This window comes from Brachyistius frenatus, unplaced genomic scaffold (genome assembly GCF_029030835.1).
Source record: "Brachyistius frenatus isolate BFR_SWC_R1_liver_20210118 unplaced genomic scaffold, ASM2903083v1 Contig_233, whole genome shotgun sequence".
NCBI lineage: Eukaryota > Metazoa > Chordata > Actinopteri > Embiotocidae > Brachyistius > Brachyistius frenatus.
Window position 1 is genome coordinate 95468 of NW_027210832.1, and position 18760 is coordinate 114227.

At 44.7% G+C, this 18760-nt stretch overlaps 1 protein-coding gene across 1 annotated transcript in view; it reads right to left on the minus strand.

Annotated features, from left to right (window-relative positions):
- Window positions 1–18760, minus strand: part of auts2a (activator of transcription and developmental regulator AUTS2 a) — a 302247-nt gene that overhangs the window by 21507 nt on the left and 261980 nt on the right. The window contains 1 exon segment of the mRNA XM_069720115.1: window positions 10330–10378. Coding sequence (XP_069576216.1) covers window positions 10330–10378 — 49 coding nt within the window.

An 18760-nucleotide genomic window follows, 5' to 3' on the forward strand; every position in this document is an offset into this window, starting at 1 on the left:
AGACAATATGTTTACGGTCAGAGGGAAAACATCACATTGCATTACAAAACTGTGACAGCCAATGATCATTCTTCTATTTTTGCAAAATGTTTGCGAACTTGATATTTAGGTATGCTATCATGAGAGGCAGTTTAGTCTTCCTGGCCAATGAAACGTCAGCATCACGTGTCATCAGACCACTACACTCACACTATAGTGGTCTGCAACTTCAGAAGTTAAAAGGTAGTAAAGGCTACCTGCCCCAAACAACAACTAATAAACAACTGTGCTATGTTATTTACTCGACTCCTCATCCTTGAATGATTTCATGTGCACATTTGCAGCTGAAACGTATTGCAAACCACAAGTCAAAAGCATGAACCTTCGCTAAGTCCCATCTGAAAATAACAATGCTTAGCAAGCAGCTTTGCCATTACAAAATTCAGCTGCAGTCACAACCTATTCTTTGAGAAAACAAGAAAACTTCAGCAAAAGTAGGCAATGGGTCAAATGCTTGGGCTTGAGGTTGTTGTGTGACGTCCTGATCCCGAATACAACAAAACTGAACAAGTGTTCCTGACTCTAAACACTGCAGCGCAGGAGTACAACCACGGTCCCACCACAGGCATAAGTAAATATGTCTGCCCATAAACTGATTGTATAGATATATCGACATATAGTCGAATGTAGACTGAACTACTTTCTGAAATCACTAAACTGAATCCATTCAGGAGGTTAAATTAAGTCTGAACAAATGGAAAATTCCAAAAACAACAACCAGAATCTCACCATATAACAAATTCAGGATGTGTGTCTGTGCTGACACACATCCTGAATTTAACTCTAACTCAAACATTTCACAACACTGACTGGCATTGCAACATGTGCTTCTTGTCAGTCATTGTGGGAGCTAAGGGAAACAATGGACAGTCTTCTGCAGAGCCAACAAACATCAAACACAGACATGCTTAAATCTCTATTACAGTCACATGCTCATAACCCCCCCACCGCCTCTCCTACACACACACACACACACACACACACACACACACACACACACACACACACACACACACACACACACACACACACACACACACACACACACACACACACACACACACAGAGAAAACTCTACCAGTCAACAACAGGTCCAATGCCACCCTGGTTGCGGTGCATGTACTGCAGCACTATGTCGGCTCCCTGGATCTATTTAGTGTTGGCCTGTCCTCCATGAAGCCCTGTCCGCTTCTCAGCTAAGCCTTGTGGACTGTACCAAACCCGCCCATGGGGGTGAGTCCTAATTGTACAGCTGGCTCCTCTGAGATGATGGACAGCCTTGGCTCTTTCTTTCTTGTTTTCAAGACTCTCCAGTTGCACTAAGGGGTTTCGACGCTCTGTTCATCCACTGTGTCAAGTGCAGAAAAACTCCTCTGTCCTTCTCTCTTGCTCCTGCTCCTTCCTCTCCCCCCGTCTCCCTTCAGCCAGGAGGCATAGTATGAGAGCAACTGCCTGCAGCAGTGAGGAGAGTGACAGCTCGAGCTGACACGCTGACACCACCATGATTTCACTGGGGAGAGAGGCATGGAGGGCTGGAAGAGAAATCTGTCCCTAGAGAGTCATCAGTCTGGGCTTCTTTCACTCTTTCAAATGGGACCAACTGGTTTTATACACATCCACACCGCACACGCCTGCAAGGATCAGATTCAACACAGCATGCGCTGAGTGTTAAAACAATATAAGAACAACTCATTCCAGAGTGGTAATAACTTGAATGCATGAATGAAATGTCTGAAATCCACTGAAGTATCAATTTGCATGTAGCCTTTTCTCATCTTAAATCTTCACCGGCATTACAGAAGCAGCCGTTGTGTCGACGTGCGTGTGTGCGAGTGTGTCAAGTGCCGTCTCATTACCCCCTCGATCAAGTTTCACTGCAGTCAGATTAGCGGGACACCCGGGGCAGAGACCAAGCGACTGATGGCCATTTCTCCTTTCCTATCCACAGGTACTTTCATCCTTGCTACCCTGTTGCTTGGAAATGTGTGGTCTGCCGCTGTGGTGGTAAACGCTCCCATCGCAAACAAAAAAAGAAGCAGTAAGATTAAGCCCGGCCTAGGTTCTCACCCTCTTCTCTCTGCTTGCAGCCCTCTTTCTCAGGAAACCTCAGCGCAGCCACATCAACATGCTTTTCAAAATAACACCACAAATTAGCTGAGGGCTGTTGGCAAGCTTCACGGTGATGAGCTATGGCTGTGGGACTGTGATACTTGGCGGGGGAGGGTTAGTGTAGGGGAGGCTGGTAGGGATTTGAGCTGTTTATTTGAACTGTGCCGTCGTCCAAACAGTCAGCTGCCTCTCTGCTCCCTCGTCAAGCCCCAGAGCTTAAGGTAGGATTGTGGTGTTGGTGGGGAGAGAACAACTTGATATCCCCCTTTGGGCAGCGGCTGCCCGGAGCTTGGGTTACTTTAGGGGAACAATGCGGCCTCTGTCCATGGCCTCCTACTCAGCGAAGACATGGGCTCAGACAGGCTCGCTAGTGTCAGGCATGGCCAGGGGATTCATACATCACAACACCACACTGCCTGAGCGCAGGGTTTAGAGGAAAAAGCTTCCAAACATTGCTTTCCAGCTTTGACTCTAAATGGCCCAGCAGAGCCCCCGTCTCAGCACACTAAGAGCTAAACCAGACATGCAGCCCATACCGGCGCAACGGCCCGTTTGCTCTTGGCTTGAAAGGCCCCCCTTCTGGGATTTTGGTTTTTGTAAGACAGTGTTTACAGTAAAACCTGACACGTGGAATAAGGAGGGGAGGCTAGAGCCCTGAAATCAAATTGCTCCCTCCAGAAGCAGCTTAATCTGTAACAGATGGTGACAGTCCAACGGACGCTGATGGGTTTGGGCAGGCTTCTAAGAAAAGTAGCCAAAAGCCGGAGATGATGAACCAAAAGATGGTGATAAAATGGAACATTGTGCAGTTCATTATACTTTGTTTATATCAAATGCACATGCTTAAAAATGTCCTTTCCAGGAAACCAATATAACGTTACACACACGCACGACATCCACCACAAATTAACCATGTCGTCTCCCCGAACTCGGCTCAGAAGTTAAAATCCATCTTGGGAGAACACCCAACACAACGGGGGGATGTTGAACTAAAGGTCTGACAGCCACAACTTCCCAGCACAGCCAGTGTCTGACCCTGTGTAGTCAGTAGCCTGAGGTAATATAATGAAATGTGGGTTGAAACAAATGAAAACCATGCAATGTGTGTGCAGAGCAGAAACACATGCACGGGATCTATGGACTGCTGCTAACAAACTCGGATCCTGATCTGTAGTCCTCGCTAATCTGCCCCGAGGCTCATCAGGGCTTTATTTCTACCCTGCATATTTATGAGAATCAGAGAGGGTGAGAAGGGGGGAAAAAAGATAACCTCTTCTCTTGTGGGAGCAATTAAAGCCTTGCTTTCATCAATCCTGATCACAGTCTTCATGCTTTCGCTCTCTCTTAGCTTTTTCTGTCTTTACAGGCTGTGTTTACACTTTCACTTCCTTCCTCTGGCATTGCCAGAGATGATGAGGAAACAGAGAGACTCCTTCACCTGACGCTTTCCTTTAAAAAAACACCACAGCTGTTAAACAGCGGTGGACCACAAAGTCTGACTCTAAGCTTCAACACATTCGGCTCCAACAGTGACAGTTGAGGATTACGTAGATTACAGCGTTGGTCATTTATTTGATGCAGGAAAAAAAAAAGCTTGAACATGACGGCAACACCCTGCAGTGTCTGAAGAATGCAACAAATGTTTAATCCTTTACAGTTCAATCATACTTACTATGGCTGGCCTTCTGGCATTGTTTTATCCGATAAACTCTCCGTGACCATATAATCCAAAATGGGTGGTTCTGTAAACTTCGAGACTTGGAGTCATCATTCAACCCACTCATCAGGGGTGTGTTTTTTTTTTTCCAACAGACCAAATCCTACTTCATGCTGCTCAAAGCAACACTGACACCGCAGGGGTTAATCATTTCACAGTGAACAGTCAAATCTTATCCGCTGTGTTAATCCCATCTCCCTTTTAGTGCATGTGCCTCCAAAGCTGCTATGCTGCATTTCTGGGACACAAGCCTCAAGTCATTCACCAGAACCGAAAATCTGTTTGCTAGAATGACATCATAGCTCCACAGCAGCTTAAAGAACACAAAAGATTTGGAGAGGCGGCGTGGTGGAAATGGTTGCAGGGTTGAGACCTTGACGACGGAAAAGGCTGTCAGACAAACATGGCAGATCGTGATAGAAGGGTGGATCATTCCAAACCAGCACTCCTGCTTTCATGCATGCACAAATGCATTCACACATGCGCTCACACACACATATGCACATACACTTCTGAGGCACCATGACGCCTCATTAAGGCAGTCTGCTTTCTCTCTCTCTGGCAATGTCACCTCTGCCGCAGGGACCAAAGACTGACACAGGCATAATTGGCCTGAACACACCAACAGTGCTCTGGGAATGGCTGGGTCTTGAAAAGTGGTGTGTGTGTGTGTGTGTGTGTGTGTGTGTGTGTGTGTGTGTGTGTGTGTGTGTGTGTGTGTGTGTGTGTGTGTGTGTGTGTGTGTGTGTGTGTGTGTGTGTGGCGCTTTGACCCTGTTAATGCTGCACAGTTGGCAGGAGAGTGGCTGATGTCACATTGGATCAGTGGGTACTGTTGACGGTGATGGGGGAGGACCTCTCCTGGGAGCGGGAGACTGGTGCTTTCAACGCCTCTGCCCTCCAATCCACTTCCACTAGTTTGTAGCATCTCTACTGTCACCACACGTCAATGACATGCTGACAGGAATACAAAAAAAAAAAAAAAAACAAACAGGAGATGCTCGCTCAAATAAAGGATTTATATTTTTTAGGACTGTTCACCTAAAATGAACTGAAACCTTCACACAACTCTTCATACAGACATAAAAATAGAATGAGTAGGAGCCAAAACAGAGCGCCTTGTACTTATGATCCTGCATACTATCTTTGAAACCAAACCATACTTCTGAATAAACTCAGCACGCTTACATAAATCCTTTGACCTGACCGAGACACCTGAGAAACAGACGAGTACAGCACAAAGGTGCTCACCATTCAGCCCTGAAGGCTGCTAAACTGCCTCATATCTCAGTGTGGCAGACACAGGGGAGCCGGCAGGAAAACTAAGGCCTTTCACTTTGATCTCTGGAGTTCAGCCCATTTAAATGTTTGTGTTTGAGATGTAGACCTTTAATTTTGGCCTGATGGGTTCCAGGCTCTTTGGGTTTAGCGTGGCATGTCGGATACAGGAGTGTTTACACAGTCTCCCTCCAGTTCTCCTGGTGCTGAAATAAGTGCATTAAGATGGATGGATTTACTTAGTCTCTAACCTCAGGGACGCGGGGAGCACACTCTGAATGACCTCTTTGTGTTGCAGGAGGGAGAGACGGAGACTGGCCCACACTGCTGAGTGTGTGTGTGTGCTTCTTCAGCACCAACAGACCCATTCACGGCCTCTCCTTCAAACTGACCCTCAGTTAACAAACCAAGTGGGCAGCAACTAGACCCGAGGTCTCACATTCACAATCTACCTGACTGAGTTATCTGCCAAACATTTCATAGTGTGACCTGATTGCATGTGTTATAACTGTTACTGGTGTATCTGTTGGCTATACACTTTTTTTTTTTTTTTTTTTTTAATCTTTGTTGGACGACTGGTTTGTTTGTTAGTCCTCCAGGTTGATTCATTACATTCAGCAAACCAAACATTATTCAGTAGAGTTGTTCTCATTCAGTTCTCAACACAGAGTTTTGCACATTAAAAGCCAGTCTTTCTTCTAAAGCTGAAGCACGACTCATTTAAAACCAAACTGTGAAGTATGGAAGAGCCATCCCTCGCAGCTGAGATCAGGACTAATGAGCTGTGATCAGCATGAACATTTAAATGTGATTTTGAAATATGAACAGTTGGAAATGTTGCCATTTTTCATGGCGCATCGGGGCCGGGGCCGTTGTTGGTGACTGCAAGGCAGTAAATCAGCCAGAACTTCCCTTGATTTGTTAACCTTTGTTTGGCTGTGTCAGCAGATGAGGCATGGCTGGAGGGACCCTTTCATGGTCATGAAATACAGTCTCTGTCTCTGCAGTTGCAGCCATGGGGAGGGAGAGGGGGCTTCCCTTTGTGCAGAACAGGAAATTGAGCTTCCTTTACCCCTTAGAGATACATTAAATGCTCCTAGCGGGGAACGTGTAACCAACAGAAGCAAAGACACCAGGGAAATGCCTGGAATCTGTTTCAGTTATGTATCATTCAGTCAAATCCTTCAGATCCATGTCTTATTTCTCAAAACATGCACGGTTATTAAATATCAAAGGAGAATTTTGATTCAAATTAAGCTTGCGTTTGAGCCAAAACAACAACAATGCTTTATTCCAGGAGTTGTATGAGCAGGGCGGGGACAGCGACCTCCTTGTGACCTCTCAGCCCCTCGGCAGGGAAAGGAGACCGTCCTTGACTGCAGCCGTTTCTCAGAACGCACAAAAGGCCAATGGTAGTCAGGTCATCTTTCCACTGCGCATCAGGTCAAGTTCCACAGGCAGCCCTGATTTCTTGACACACAAACCCACACAGACGGCAGAGGTCAACACGAGTGCAGTGCTGGGAGCCTGGGGCAGTAAACCAACACTGGTGCTGTGAAAGGCCAACCTTCTCTTTCCAGTCGACTGAACGAGTTAGGGAGCTGCCTGGGTGATTTGTGGCGTGATTGTTGCTCTCTATATCACTTGAGATTACAGCAGGTGGCGGCCCACAGCCTGGAAGTACACACAGCTCTATCACCAGTCCTCCTCTCAGGAAACAGAGAGAGAATGAGGCAGAGAGAGAAAAACAAGCCCTCAGCTGCCTCCCACACAGCAGTAATACGCTCACAGGCAATTTTGCTGCCAGCAGAGCTCTCTATGACAATCCAGGGAGCTCTTCAGCTCTGATATCTGCCACAAAAGTTCACCTCCGCTTCTCTCTTTCTACTATTTTTTTTTAAACAATGCCATCAGCGCTGCAAATTACACCTTCCACATCGCACATTATTCTCTCCCCTAGTGACAGACGTACTCAAGCCTGACACACTTCACTAGCGGCGCTCTTCACGCCGGCGTCAGCCCCGGGTCTCAGTGTAGCACCGCTTCATTTTCACATTAACTCCAGTAAAGCATAGTGAAATCAGCATTGTGCTGAGGGGGGGGAAACTGAGAATCACTACACTGTGCACTTCAATTCACCCCCGCTCTGAACTCGGTCTCACATCGCAGACACAGCTGCAGGAGATGTCTCATGAGGGACTACTTTCTCCAATATATCTACCAGATGAATTCTTAAAAAATGTAAAGTGCTTCTTTGCGACACACGGAACTGAAAACCCACATGATGAAGTAATTTCTAATTGTGACGATGATTTAAATGGATCGTACACAGGTAAAAGGTGAACACATAAATCATTGCGTGACTGCTTATTCTTTTGTTTTCCATTTAGTTTTTTGTTCTAAATAGATTTCATCTAAACAGGCACACAGACTCCACAGTTCATTGATGAGAAAATTGTCTGGCCCACTCTTGATGAATGGCACTGCGGACCTTCTTAAATGTCATCCGGCATTATCTTAATCTTGCTGCTGGGCTACACTCGGCAAACAATACGCAGTGAGCTTAGGCTGTGCTCTCCAGTGACTGACTTTGCTGAGACGCTCTGACGGCTTGTGGATTGACAATATCATAAAAGATGGGAATGTAACTGGGTGACAAGATATCATTGCCCTGGGACACAGCTTTAATCATTTGATAGATCTGTCTGCAGACCTTTGTGGTGACATGCTGCGCTGGTTTGTCATCATCAGTATCTGTGCAAGCCAGCACTTCAATCCACTCCCCAGACAGCAGTCACAGCCTTAATAGGGCTTGGTTACTGATTTCCACCCACGGCACCTTGGAAGCAGCTTAGACTTCAGAAAAGTTGTTTATTTCACTGGCGGCCAATAGACTACGCCCCGGCTCTCTGACTGCTGCTGACTCTCTTGCAGAGCAAATGAATCAGGTTAGCTCGCTGACACCTGCAGGTGCATCGACAACCGCGGTAATTAGAGATAACATTTAATGACTCTTAGTTAATGAAATCCATTCCCGGGCAAAGCGAACTCGGAGTGAGCAGGATGGAGGGAGAAAAACAGAGAGGCAAGCAAAGAGTGATGGTGGGTTTAAGCTCCATGTTAGACAACTGCGCACAGCTGACACCAGCGGCCCCGAGGTGAAGCCGACTCGAAGGGAAAAGAAAACAAATCAGCGTCTGAAAACACAAAAGCTGTATTCTCATCAGTTGGATTTTCTTTATAAAATGCAGTGTAGGCCTTGGGCGAGAAAAACAAAAAAACCTATGACTTTTGAGGGAACATAAAAAATACAGTGTAATTATCGAGTAGGTGAGAAGGCTGTAAGATTAAAAGATGAGGGACCAGCACTAAGACTTCAAAGAGACCTGAAGTTGCCCTGGGCTCATTTCTAGTCTTGCAGCAGAGGAGAAAAAGCCAAAAGTCAGTCATTACCAAAGCTGCACATCAGCAGCTGAATTACAATCAGCTCTCAATATAATACATTAACCAAAAGCTATTTTACTGCATTTCAAATTTGGCAAAATCACATCTTCACTTGATATTTTCTTGGATTGAGATTATATAAAATATACTATATAAAGTATATAGATATTTATTAAAACTATCAAAGTGGCTCTGCAGAGTCAGGTTTGTGAATAACAGGCAGGATAACAGTATTAAGTGCTCCTTCATTATATGATAAACAAGTCGTGCCTTTGTCTGCGGGCTGTTTTTGCTATCGAGGTCTGTCATGACTTTCTCAGCCCTGTGCTGAACACTAAAGCCTCATGAGATTTTTTATTATTTTTATGTGTACCAACAAGAAAGCGCACAAACTGTTAAATAAATGGAGACTTTTTGCACCTGCCTCTGGGCAAATATTGACACTCATCATCCCACAAACGAGCCCTCTCTGGCTATTTGTGTTGGAGCTGCTGCTTGTCCCGAGGTTTGGTTGCATTAGAGTGCTGGTAATCCCCTCCAACAAAAACCCACCCGACTCTTTTAATCTCAACACCGCCCTCCATAAAAATACCAGTGGTCTTTGCTCTCCCTGCACCTGGATTCTTTTACTCGCCTTTTGCAATAGTGGCCGGCATTAGCATAAGGCAGAAGAGGAGAAGGGAAGGGAGATGGTAAAAAGAGAAGAAAAGAGGGGATATTTAAATGGAAATAAGGGCCAAGAGAGTGGAATAACGTGCAGCAGAGAGAAAGCATATTTTGTGTACTGTTTCCCCAGTTAGGTCCTTTCATAGACTGGGAGAGAGGGTGGCCCTCTGTTGATTTAGGCAGCACAAAGGAGACTTTAATCCTTTCAAGGGAACCAAATAGTCCACAGAGAAGCACGTTCAAAAGGAAACCTCTCTGTCAAGCATGGCCATTGAGCCCCCCAATAGACGCCACAAATCAAGCCCTGGAAGGAATCAAAGGCCAGAATGTGGGAAATGTCTATGGAGGTCTGCATAGAGGAAAGTGCAGGGAAACAAGGACTGGAGGTGGGGGGTGGTTGTACAAGGACCTATCATCAGCAATCTGCCCCATTTCTACCACAGCCCTGAAGGGGTCATAACCCTCGTCTCCGAGCCTCCCTCCCGCCCTGCATGGTAACTCCCCCCATTACAGAGGAATGTCCATTCACGCAGGGCACCTCCATTATCCCTGAGCCAGAGAAAATGGGGCTGCTTTTAACAGCAAATTAGTGACTTGATAATGAGGTCACATGTGGTGTTGGCACACTGAGGACCATAAACAGATGCCCTTCCTGCCCTCACTTCATTCGCTGCTGCATTAGTACACCATCCTCCTCCTGCTCTGGCTCCACTACAAATCCTGGTGCATCTCAGCACATTTCCAACAAAGGATCCCCAAACCGCACACCGCTTCATTGTAAACACAAAGACCTACATGACGCATTTTAATGATTTCCTCTGGTGAGTACTGTCTGAGAGGGAAATTCTCATTTCATGTCTTGGTGTCGAAAAAGCACTGAGCAGTATTTCATACCTGTACAACTTGGATAAACTGGATCAGGGTGTGATGCATTATTTTAAACAACCATACATCAATATGATGATGACTTCACTGGGACAGTGCAAGCAAATTTCAACATGTTGAAATTAGCAGAATGACGGTACACCTGCTATTATCATAGTAACATTTCATGGTAGAAAACACAAATGTCTGTACCTTTGACTGCGGCTGTGCTGAAGAATTTCTCTGAGTTGGCATCGGATACCTGCGAAAGAGGAGAATAGAATGAGCAAAATAGAAAATTTAACACAGCATCTGAATGAAATATTATTTTCCCCCAAATTGTATTACATCATACTTCTGGAGATAATTTGAAGCCATTCTTCTGCTCAAAGAGAGGACAACATGCTTTGCGATGGTAAATAATTATTACACTTACACTCACAAAATATTATAAAGAAAGTCTTTACCCATTCAATGTAATTGAACACAACTTTAACAAATATTTCAGACAATTTGTTATTGAGCAGTGCTTTCAATTTTACGGACACATAACTGACCAATTGTAACCATATTAGATGAAGATATATGCGCTGTTCACAACCTATAATGGACAGATTCTGTCAGCAATTTCTGGACAACCTCAGCATCATGATTAAAACCAATCATGAAAATCAGACTGGAACAAAACAACTGGTTCTTCATATTCAGGCCACTTGATGGCACTGTTGCTGCGTGACAGAAGAGCCCCACGACTCTCGCAGCCTCCCTGGCGGAGCTCCGACAGCAGCGTGCTCGAATGAAAATGTGCAGTGATGGGATTTAAACCTGAATTAGTTAACGAACGCCTCATATTGCTGAAAAAAGTCACACATCAATTGTATTTCAACCACGACAATAAGGTGAAATATTATTATATTACCAAATAACTACACGTTGAGAAGACAGGAAAGAAACGGAGCAACACTCGTTATACCTCATATGGGCAGTGACTGACAGCTTTCTCTGAATAAAATTAATTTCTAATAACTGGCTTTGTGGATTTATTCTAGTCGGATTTATTTAATGCCAAATTCTGCCCCACAAGTCATGTTAAAACATTGCACTTTGACAGCAGAGTTATCTTTTATTATAATGACCTTAATGACAGGATTATTAAAAATGTGCGTTCACTGACAGCTTGGTTGGATGCGCACTCCTGTCTTTTATGTCGACGTATGGCTGTTATTTAGGCTGCAGACGAAGCACAGCGATTTAATAACGAATTCTAAATAAGAATGGCAAACAGTGGAAAAAGAAAATGAATGTTGTTTTATTGCTAAATATAAAACCTTGTTATGATTGAGGCGTTTATTCACTAATGCAACACGGACAGAATGTAAACAATGAAAGCTGAAGAATAAATGACAGCAAAATAGGTGCAGGAAAATAGTTACTAATATAAAAATTCTACTCAGAACATTTTGCACACAATAACACACAATGACAAATAAAATCGCAGATCATTAAAGGCTCCGAGCCAGCGCGCATACCTTTGATGTGGCAAGGTTAGCAAGAAGGCAAATAAGTCAGGATATTACTTTCTCGGTCTGGTAAATATGGCCCCGTTTCACATTCTGCTTTTCAAATAATATAATCCACACAAGAGGCGGCGAAGTCTACTCCTTTTAAATTGAGGACAGCCATGCGGAGAAAGAAGAAGCCTTTCCAAGAAATCCAAAGCCGTTCACAAAGCTACTGCGCCTTTTGGACAAAGGGAACCATGTGTCTCGCCACGGAGAGCTTCTGTAACAGCACCGAGGCGACGAGAAAAAAAAAAAAAAAAAAAAAAAATCCCTTGATCCACCTTTCTTTCCTCGCTCGGGACGCAATATGTTTTTTCACGTATACCCTCCTGTCGGAAATATCCGTGAGAGGTAACAAACAGGATCCGGGAGGGTTTCTGTGTCGGTGCGCGGAGCGGGGCTGCGTCCGATGGAGCAAACCAATCCAATAAAGCGCACGGCCAGTTTCCTCTGTAGAGACAGAGACGAGGACAAATCACACAAGCAGTGAGCTAAAATTCACAAGGTATAAGCCCACTGTCACTTTGTGTTCAGCTGCAAAGCCTGTCTGCCGCGCTCTCTGACGGATCCCGATCGTGGGTTCACGCGAGCCTATCCCCATCCGCTCCCAAGCACCAGACAAACTCCCATTCATCCAGCGACTGACTGCTTGTGTGCTGCCACTGCCTTCACGGTCGGGTCCTCCCACTTCCTGATTTCCAGGCGGACTTGGATTCAACCTCAGTAGCGCTCCTTCAGAAGATAAACACACTCGTGTTTCTGGGCTTCCGAAAAGCTTGGAGCCCGATTGCAGAGGCGCAAGTCGTCGCGTTTACCTTTTGCGTAAATGGCGCGCAAAAGGAGAGACGGCAGCGCACCAGATAGATAAGGAGGCAGCAGCGAGCGAGAGAGAAAACAGGAGGGAAGAAGAGAAAGGATAGCGGGAGGGGAGAGCTAGGGCAGAAAGATATCCTTTCTTTCACTCTGTACCGAGTGAGATGATGTCAGCCGCTAATGAATTCCCCAGTAGGGTGCTGCTACCGTGAGGGGAGGAAAAACAAAACGCTCCTTTATGAGCAGCATGCACCTCCTGGCAGCCCACAGGCGCTGTCTTCCTGTTGAATCCACTCCCACTCCACTGGCCTGAAGGGAGGTCAACTGGTAATATAAAAAAAAACTCTTCGGGTCATTCGGCCTTCAATTTGAGCTTTGAGCTTTCTGTGACTCACCCTGACCAGACCGATATCCTAACTAGCTTCCACCCCTGACACCGCAGGCAGAACTCATGGCTTGCTTTTTATAATTATATCTTCAACAAACCCTGGAGAGATATTGTTTCTTAGCTTGCCTGCCCGGCTTAATAACAAAACATCTTATCGTCTTGCTGCGAGCAGCCACCTTCTAGTTGTTTCCCAGTGGTGATGCCGCAAAGTGTGCATTTATAAGGGATCTGCAGATTTAAGGTGGGACACCATACTGCTAAGATTCACACCGCATATCTGAAAATAATATTTACTTGGGAAGCAACAGCGCTCATCCTTCCCTGCCGCAATCCCTCACATTGGGCAAATGCTGCTGGACATTGCTGTAAAATCCTCTTAATAGTGCAAACCCTTGAATCCAATAGCTTGTCTAATGAGCATTAACCCGCTGGCTGGGAGGTCAATGGATGTACAATAGAGTCACATTGCAGAAGTCTTTCCCTGCCAGCTCAGCCCAAGCAACCACAGAGCAGAAAACAGACTTAGCTCATAGCTGAGATGCTAATCCGTCCCTCGGTAACAGAGAGGCCGAGGGGCCGTTGGCTGGCTGGGATCGACCATACAAACATGAAGTCATGGGAAATGGGATATACAGTAGCCTGAGATTCGCAATGGCAAAACAAATCCTCAAAGAGTCAACACAACAAGACTTTTCTCCAAACTGCAGTCAGATACCCAATCTGGTTAAACAGAAAATTCCACATTTAGCAGGAAATAATTTATCCGTATAAATTCCCATGGCTGTTTGTGGACACGCCAATGACACACAGAACAAAGAATGTGGAGTATCATCAGGCAGTGGGAGGGATTGGCCTCAGGTGGCCAAGTAAAGTCCAGCCACTTGGTTCAGCTGGAGGATAAAGGTTCGGTCACAAAGGGCCTGAGAGAAAGACCAAACCATGTGTTCATCAAGTTAGAGGCTCCTGCTAAGCATCCTTGTGTGTTTCACAGATGTATGCAGTTCGCACTGAGCAGCTAATGAAATAATTAACCTCGAGCTTGCTGTTGCTGATAGACTGGGAAAACATCTTTGATAATGCCAGTGAAATGATTTAGCTGCACACTTCATGTATGAGTGGAACAGAGATGCAATAAATCATGTCTAAAAATAGTTGCAAATGTACTAACTGTGGGTTCATGTAATTAGATCATATGGATTCCTGTGTTTGAAGTGGTGATTGTGATGAAACATCAAGAGCATATTGTGGTTTGGCTTCAAAAGCACAACATGACTGGCTTCAAGATATGTATTTATATGCTGTAACCAACAGAAAATGGCAGCAGCAGCAGCAGCAGCAGCAGCAGCAGCAGCAGCAATGAACGGGCTACTGTTCTCCATTTTAAATGGTCATTATCAGATTTGAGAGCGACCACAAGTCTGTGATTACAGCCACACCACCAAGCAATCGGCGTCCGGATCTCACACTGCACATTATTTTCAATTCAAATGAAATGCTGACAGAGATGAGCACACATATTAAAGTGAGAACCCGGCACAGTTTCACATGGAAAAACATCGTCTGTGCAAGAGAATGAAGCACTAAGATCAAACACAATGTCTGGGTGTGTGCTATGTATCTCAGTAATTGCTGTCTGGGCATGCAAGTTCTATCTATAGACCATCAGCTTCACACTGACATTTTGTCATCTTTTATTCCGTTTTTTGGACGCTGATTCTCCACTTCAAAGAAGCCAGAAGCATGTTTGTCTCTCCAACCACAACCACGGTTTAATTTTACAGGAACTCTCCTAGATTACAATCACACGCCACCGGTTTGCCTTCCTGCCATTATGCCAAATCTACCCTCGTTTAAAATACTACTGATAAGTGTAACATGAGTGGTGGCAATGTAATATGTTAAAAGCTCTTATTGCGTTTGCCTATTGACTCCAAACTCTGTCTTTGCTTTGCAGGGCCCCCCCAAAAATCTCAAATATTCAAACTGATAATGAACAGAGTCATCATCGGCGGTGAACAGCATCATTTCAGGTTGGGCAGGTACTTCAGAAACCGTTTCACCTCAGTGACATCTCTGTCAGAATGAGATACGGTAACTCTTGAACCAGACAAAGCGATCCAGGATAAATATGATAATATGAGTCAAAAAATACCACACTGAGGCTGCACTTGTGGTGCAAATACGCAACTTATTCGCAACACACATTTTCACTTGCCAGCAGAAAAAGCACACATCAAGTGCACTTAGTTCAAGATGACTGTTGCAAGAAGTGTCTCAGTGCGTCTGCCTTGAACCTCCAACATCATCCCCACCTTGGATTGTGTGGAACAGCTGTAATACGTTTGCCTTCAAATTAGAAAACACTTTGCACGAACAACTTTGTTTCTATTTCTAGCTCTTTCAACGTTTAGCTTTAAGCTCGCAGTTCTTGGAGCTAAATGTTAATGTCAGTGTGCTAACATGCTCACAATAACAACTTTACCATGCTGATGCTTCGCAGCTATAAAATGTATTATTTTTACCATCTTAGTGAAATAGCATGTTAATACTTGCTAATTGGCGAAAAAATACAGCGGAGGATAATTGGAATTTAATTAGCCTGCAGGTATTTGTTCATAAACCGAAGTATCGGGCAAATTAAAATGTTAAAATGAAAAGATAAGTTATTATAAGTCATCCTGAGGGGGACATGAATATGTGAACCTAAATTCAATTGTCATTGTATTGAACAAGACTTCAGCCTGGACTGACTGATGGTCTGATGACTGGTGTGGCTACAAGTAAAGCCTGTAATTTACAGCTTTAAAGATGATCAGATACTGAACACAGAGAATAAAAGCTGGAAAGATAAAAGGAGAGCAGACACATTCTTTGACTTCACACCTTAAACACCTGGTTATAACCTATCATGGTCTGGGGGCAATAGTCAACAAGTTTCTTGAGGGGATTTTAATATGTGATTAAACATAATGTAAACATCATAATAATGATACTGATGAATGAACACACTGCCAGTGTAACGCAGCTTAGAGGACCATGTTTCATTGTGTGTCAGTGACTATTTACGCACAATGATCTGACTATTGGGATTACCGATATGATTGAAACACGTACTGCACGTGTTTTTAAAATAAATCCTTGTTAAAGGATGGAGTCGGATTAAATCCCACCCTCCTTGTTGTTTAAAGATCAGAGACGTCCAAATGCAGAGCACATTTGAGAGCTGTGAAATATTTCGAGTTACACACGTACAAACCCACACACTTGGACCTGCCAGCAGCTCCTCTTCTCCTCTTTGAGGGGGAGTAAGGATTTTATTTCTTCTATTAATTTTATTCTTCCACATACATATATATATTGTATTTTTTACAGTCATTACATCCGACCTTATCTCCTAGAGCCTGCACTGGTTTGTCAATGACAACTGGCTCTAATCTCTACCCCTCCTGACAAGCAGTCCTGACAGGCCCTTTCTTCCCAATTCCTCAGACACATAGCCAGACATAAATTAATCTGTCACTCATTGCTAGTAATAATGTGGGGATGACACACGGCTGGGCATGCAAGCAAACACATACACACACACACACACACACACACACACACACACACACACACACACACACACACACACACACACACACACACACACACACACACACACACACACACACACACACACACACACACACACACAGCATTACAAACTATAACACAAACTGGGACACCACAGCATTGCAAAAGTGGGAAAAGCTGACAGTCGTCTGTTAAAATGCATCAATCAAACATCCTGACAGTGAGAAGGGGATATTAGAGGACTTTTGAACTTTTATCTGTATTTCCACAGAATTGCTTTTCAATGTCAAACTTGTAAATAACAATGCCAAAAATGAATCTCTACTTTGCAACTCTCTCCTCTCAACCTATCAACCAGTGCTTATCACACAGGATGTAACTGGTATTCTGGGAACATTAACGGAGATTGACAGACGCAGGGATGAAAGGGTGTATCAGATCCGATGATGATACCTCTAAAAGCAGATCCTTTGTCTCATAATAAAGCTTCCTGAGCCAAGAGATATGAAACTCACATCACATCAGCAGCGGAAAACTATTTCTTCCGGTTGTTAAAAGCCTGTAAAGACTATGTTATCTGCTTATCTCTATCTACTTATCTCCCCATGGTCTCTGAAAGCAGGCTGCGGCCGTAGGAGTTCAAGATAAATGGCCTGATCAATGGCAGACATTATCTGGATCTGGTAGGCAATAATCAGATCCAGTTGACGTTGCGGGCGCAGAGTGAACTGGCCTGTCAGTGGGAACAAACCTACTGCACTGACCGTCCGTCTGATGTCGCTGACGTGGGACTCACTTTGGAAAACAATGCAGACAAGAAAATTGGTTTAACCTTTTCTGCTTTAAATACTTTGGTTTACATCCCAGATGCAACCCTCCCCCCAACACAGCCCAACCCCCTCACCAGCCGTCTGCCCAGTCACAAGAAAAATGGGAGACCTTTTTGCCTAAATTACAGACATAGCTGTGGAATGTGGGCTGTGGGATGCGATGCCACGGATAATTTCAGAGCAGTCAATCACTCCCTCCCCTTCGAACAGAGAGAAGCATATGTGCTGTACGCCTCTAGCCACACACAACATCGTGCATATTGGGCACAATTTACCTTGAACGTTTTCATTGAATGTCAGGATAATTACTAATTCACAAATCCAAGCTAAATTATTTTCAAAGGCCAAATCTCTGTGCTTATTTGTAGTGCTGTGTCTCAGTGTTTACGAAGAGACTTAATGGACTGAGAAAATGAATTTTCTCAGCTTTTGAAATGAAGGCTTGGCATATGACAGGTACAGTCAAATTTGTATGTCCTGTATTTCAAGAGATTTTGCAGTGCTACTTTCTGCTTGTTACAAAAGGTGTAAACAAGATTCAGTGCTGCCTGTCGAAAAAAATTCATTGATAATCTTATTCAGTTTAATTCCATCAAGATGTAGTGTCATTGGGTCTCAATGACAAAAAAAAGCAGGATTGTAAGTCTCCTTTAATTTGACCCCAATTGTCTGTGTGAAGCTTTACATGCAGCCAGATCCCAGACAGAAACCCTCCGAGCAGATAACCCCCTGCCTGACGAACCCCCAGCTTTAATTTTCCTCCCTAATCTGCATGTCTTTATATTTGTGGAGACCCAGCAGACATCTACAACCAAAGAACTGCGGTGCTGGAACCCCCCACGAGGCCTCGACTTAATACTAACCAAGAGCAACTGTTCTGGCAGGGATAATATTTTCCCTTTTTGTTTCTTTCTTCTCAGCGGCGCAATGGGAGCGAGGAGACAAGGGGAGGCAGGGAGATAAAGGAGGAGGAACTAGAGAGTAGAGAGGAAAAGAGCGGAGAAGAAAACAAAACAGGAGGAGACGAGGGGAGACCGACAAGATGGGGAGGGAGAAGGAGCCAAATAAGGAGGTAGCAGGGGAAGAAAGAGAGGGGGAAGAAACAGCCTGCTGTGTCATTTAAAAAGGAAAAGCTACAGGAAAGCACTGAGGAAATCACCACTAAGGCGTTGTATTAAAACCTGTCTGACCCTCTGCAGACCCCCCGAGCGATTTGCCCGGCTGGAGGAGTATGGTCAGAGGGATTAGGCCTTCTGAAACGCTCCGTCAAGACCATTCTGTCAGGCACCAACGAAGAAAGCCCCCCCCCTCTCTCACCCCCACCCCACCCTCGCAGCCCCCGAGCTCCACTCAAACAAGCCTCTCCAAGGCTCTCTTTATGCTCAACAGCTACGGAGTGGGGGCCTGATGATAGGCTCTCCAGAGGGACACAAGATGGGCCACGGACATCAAAAGCCAGCAGGATGACAGACAGC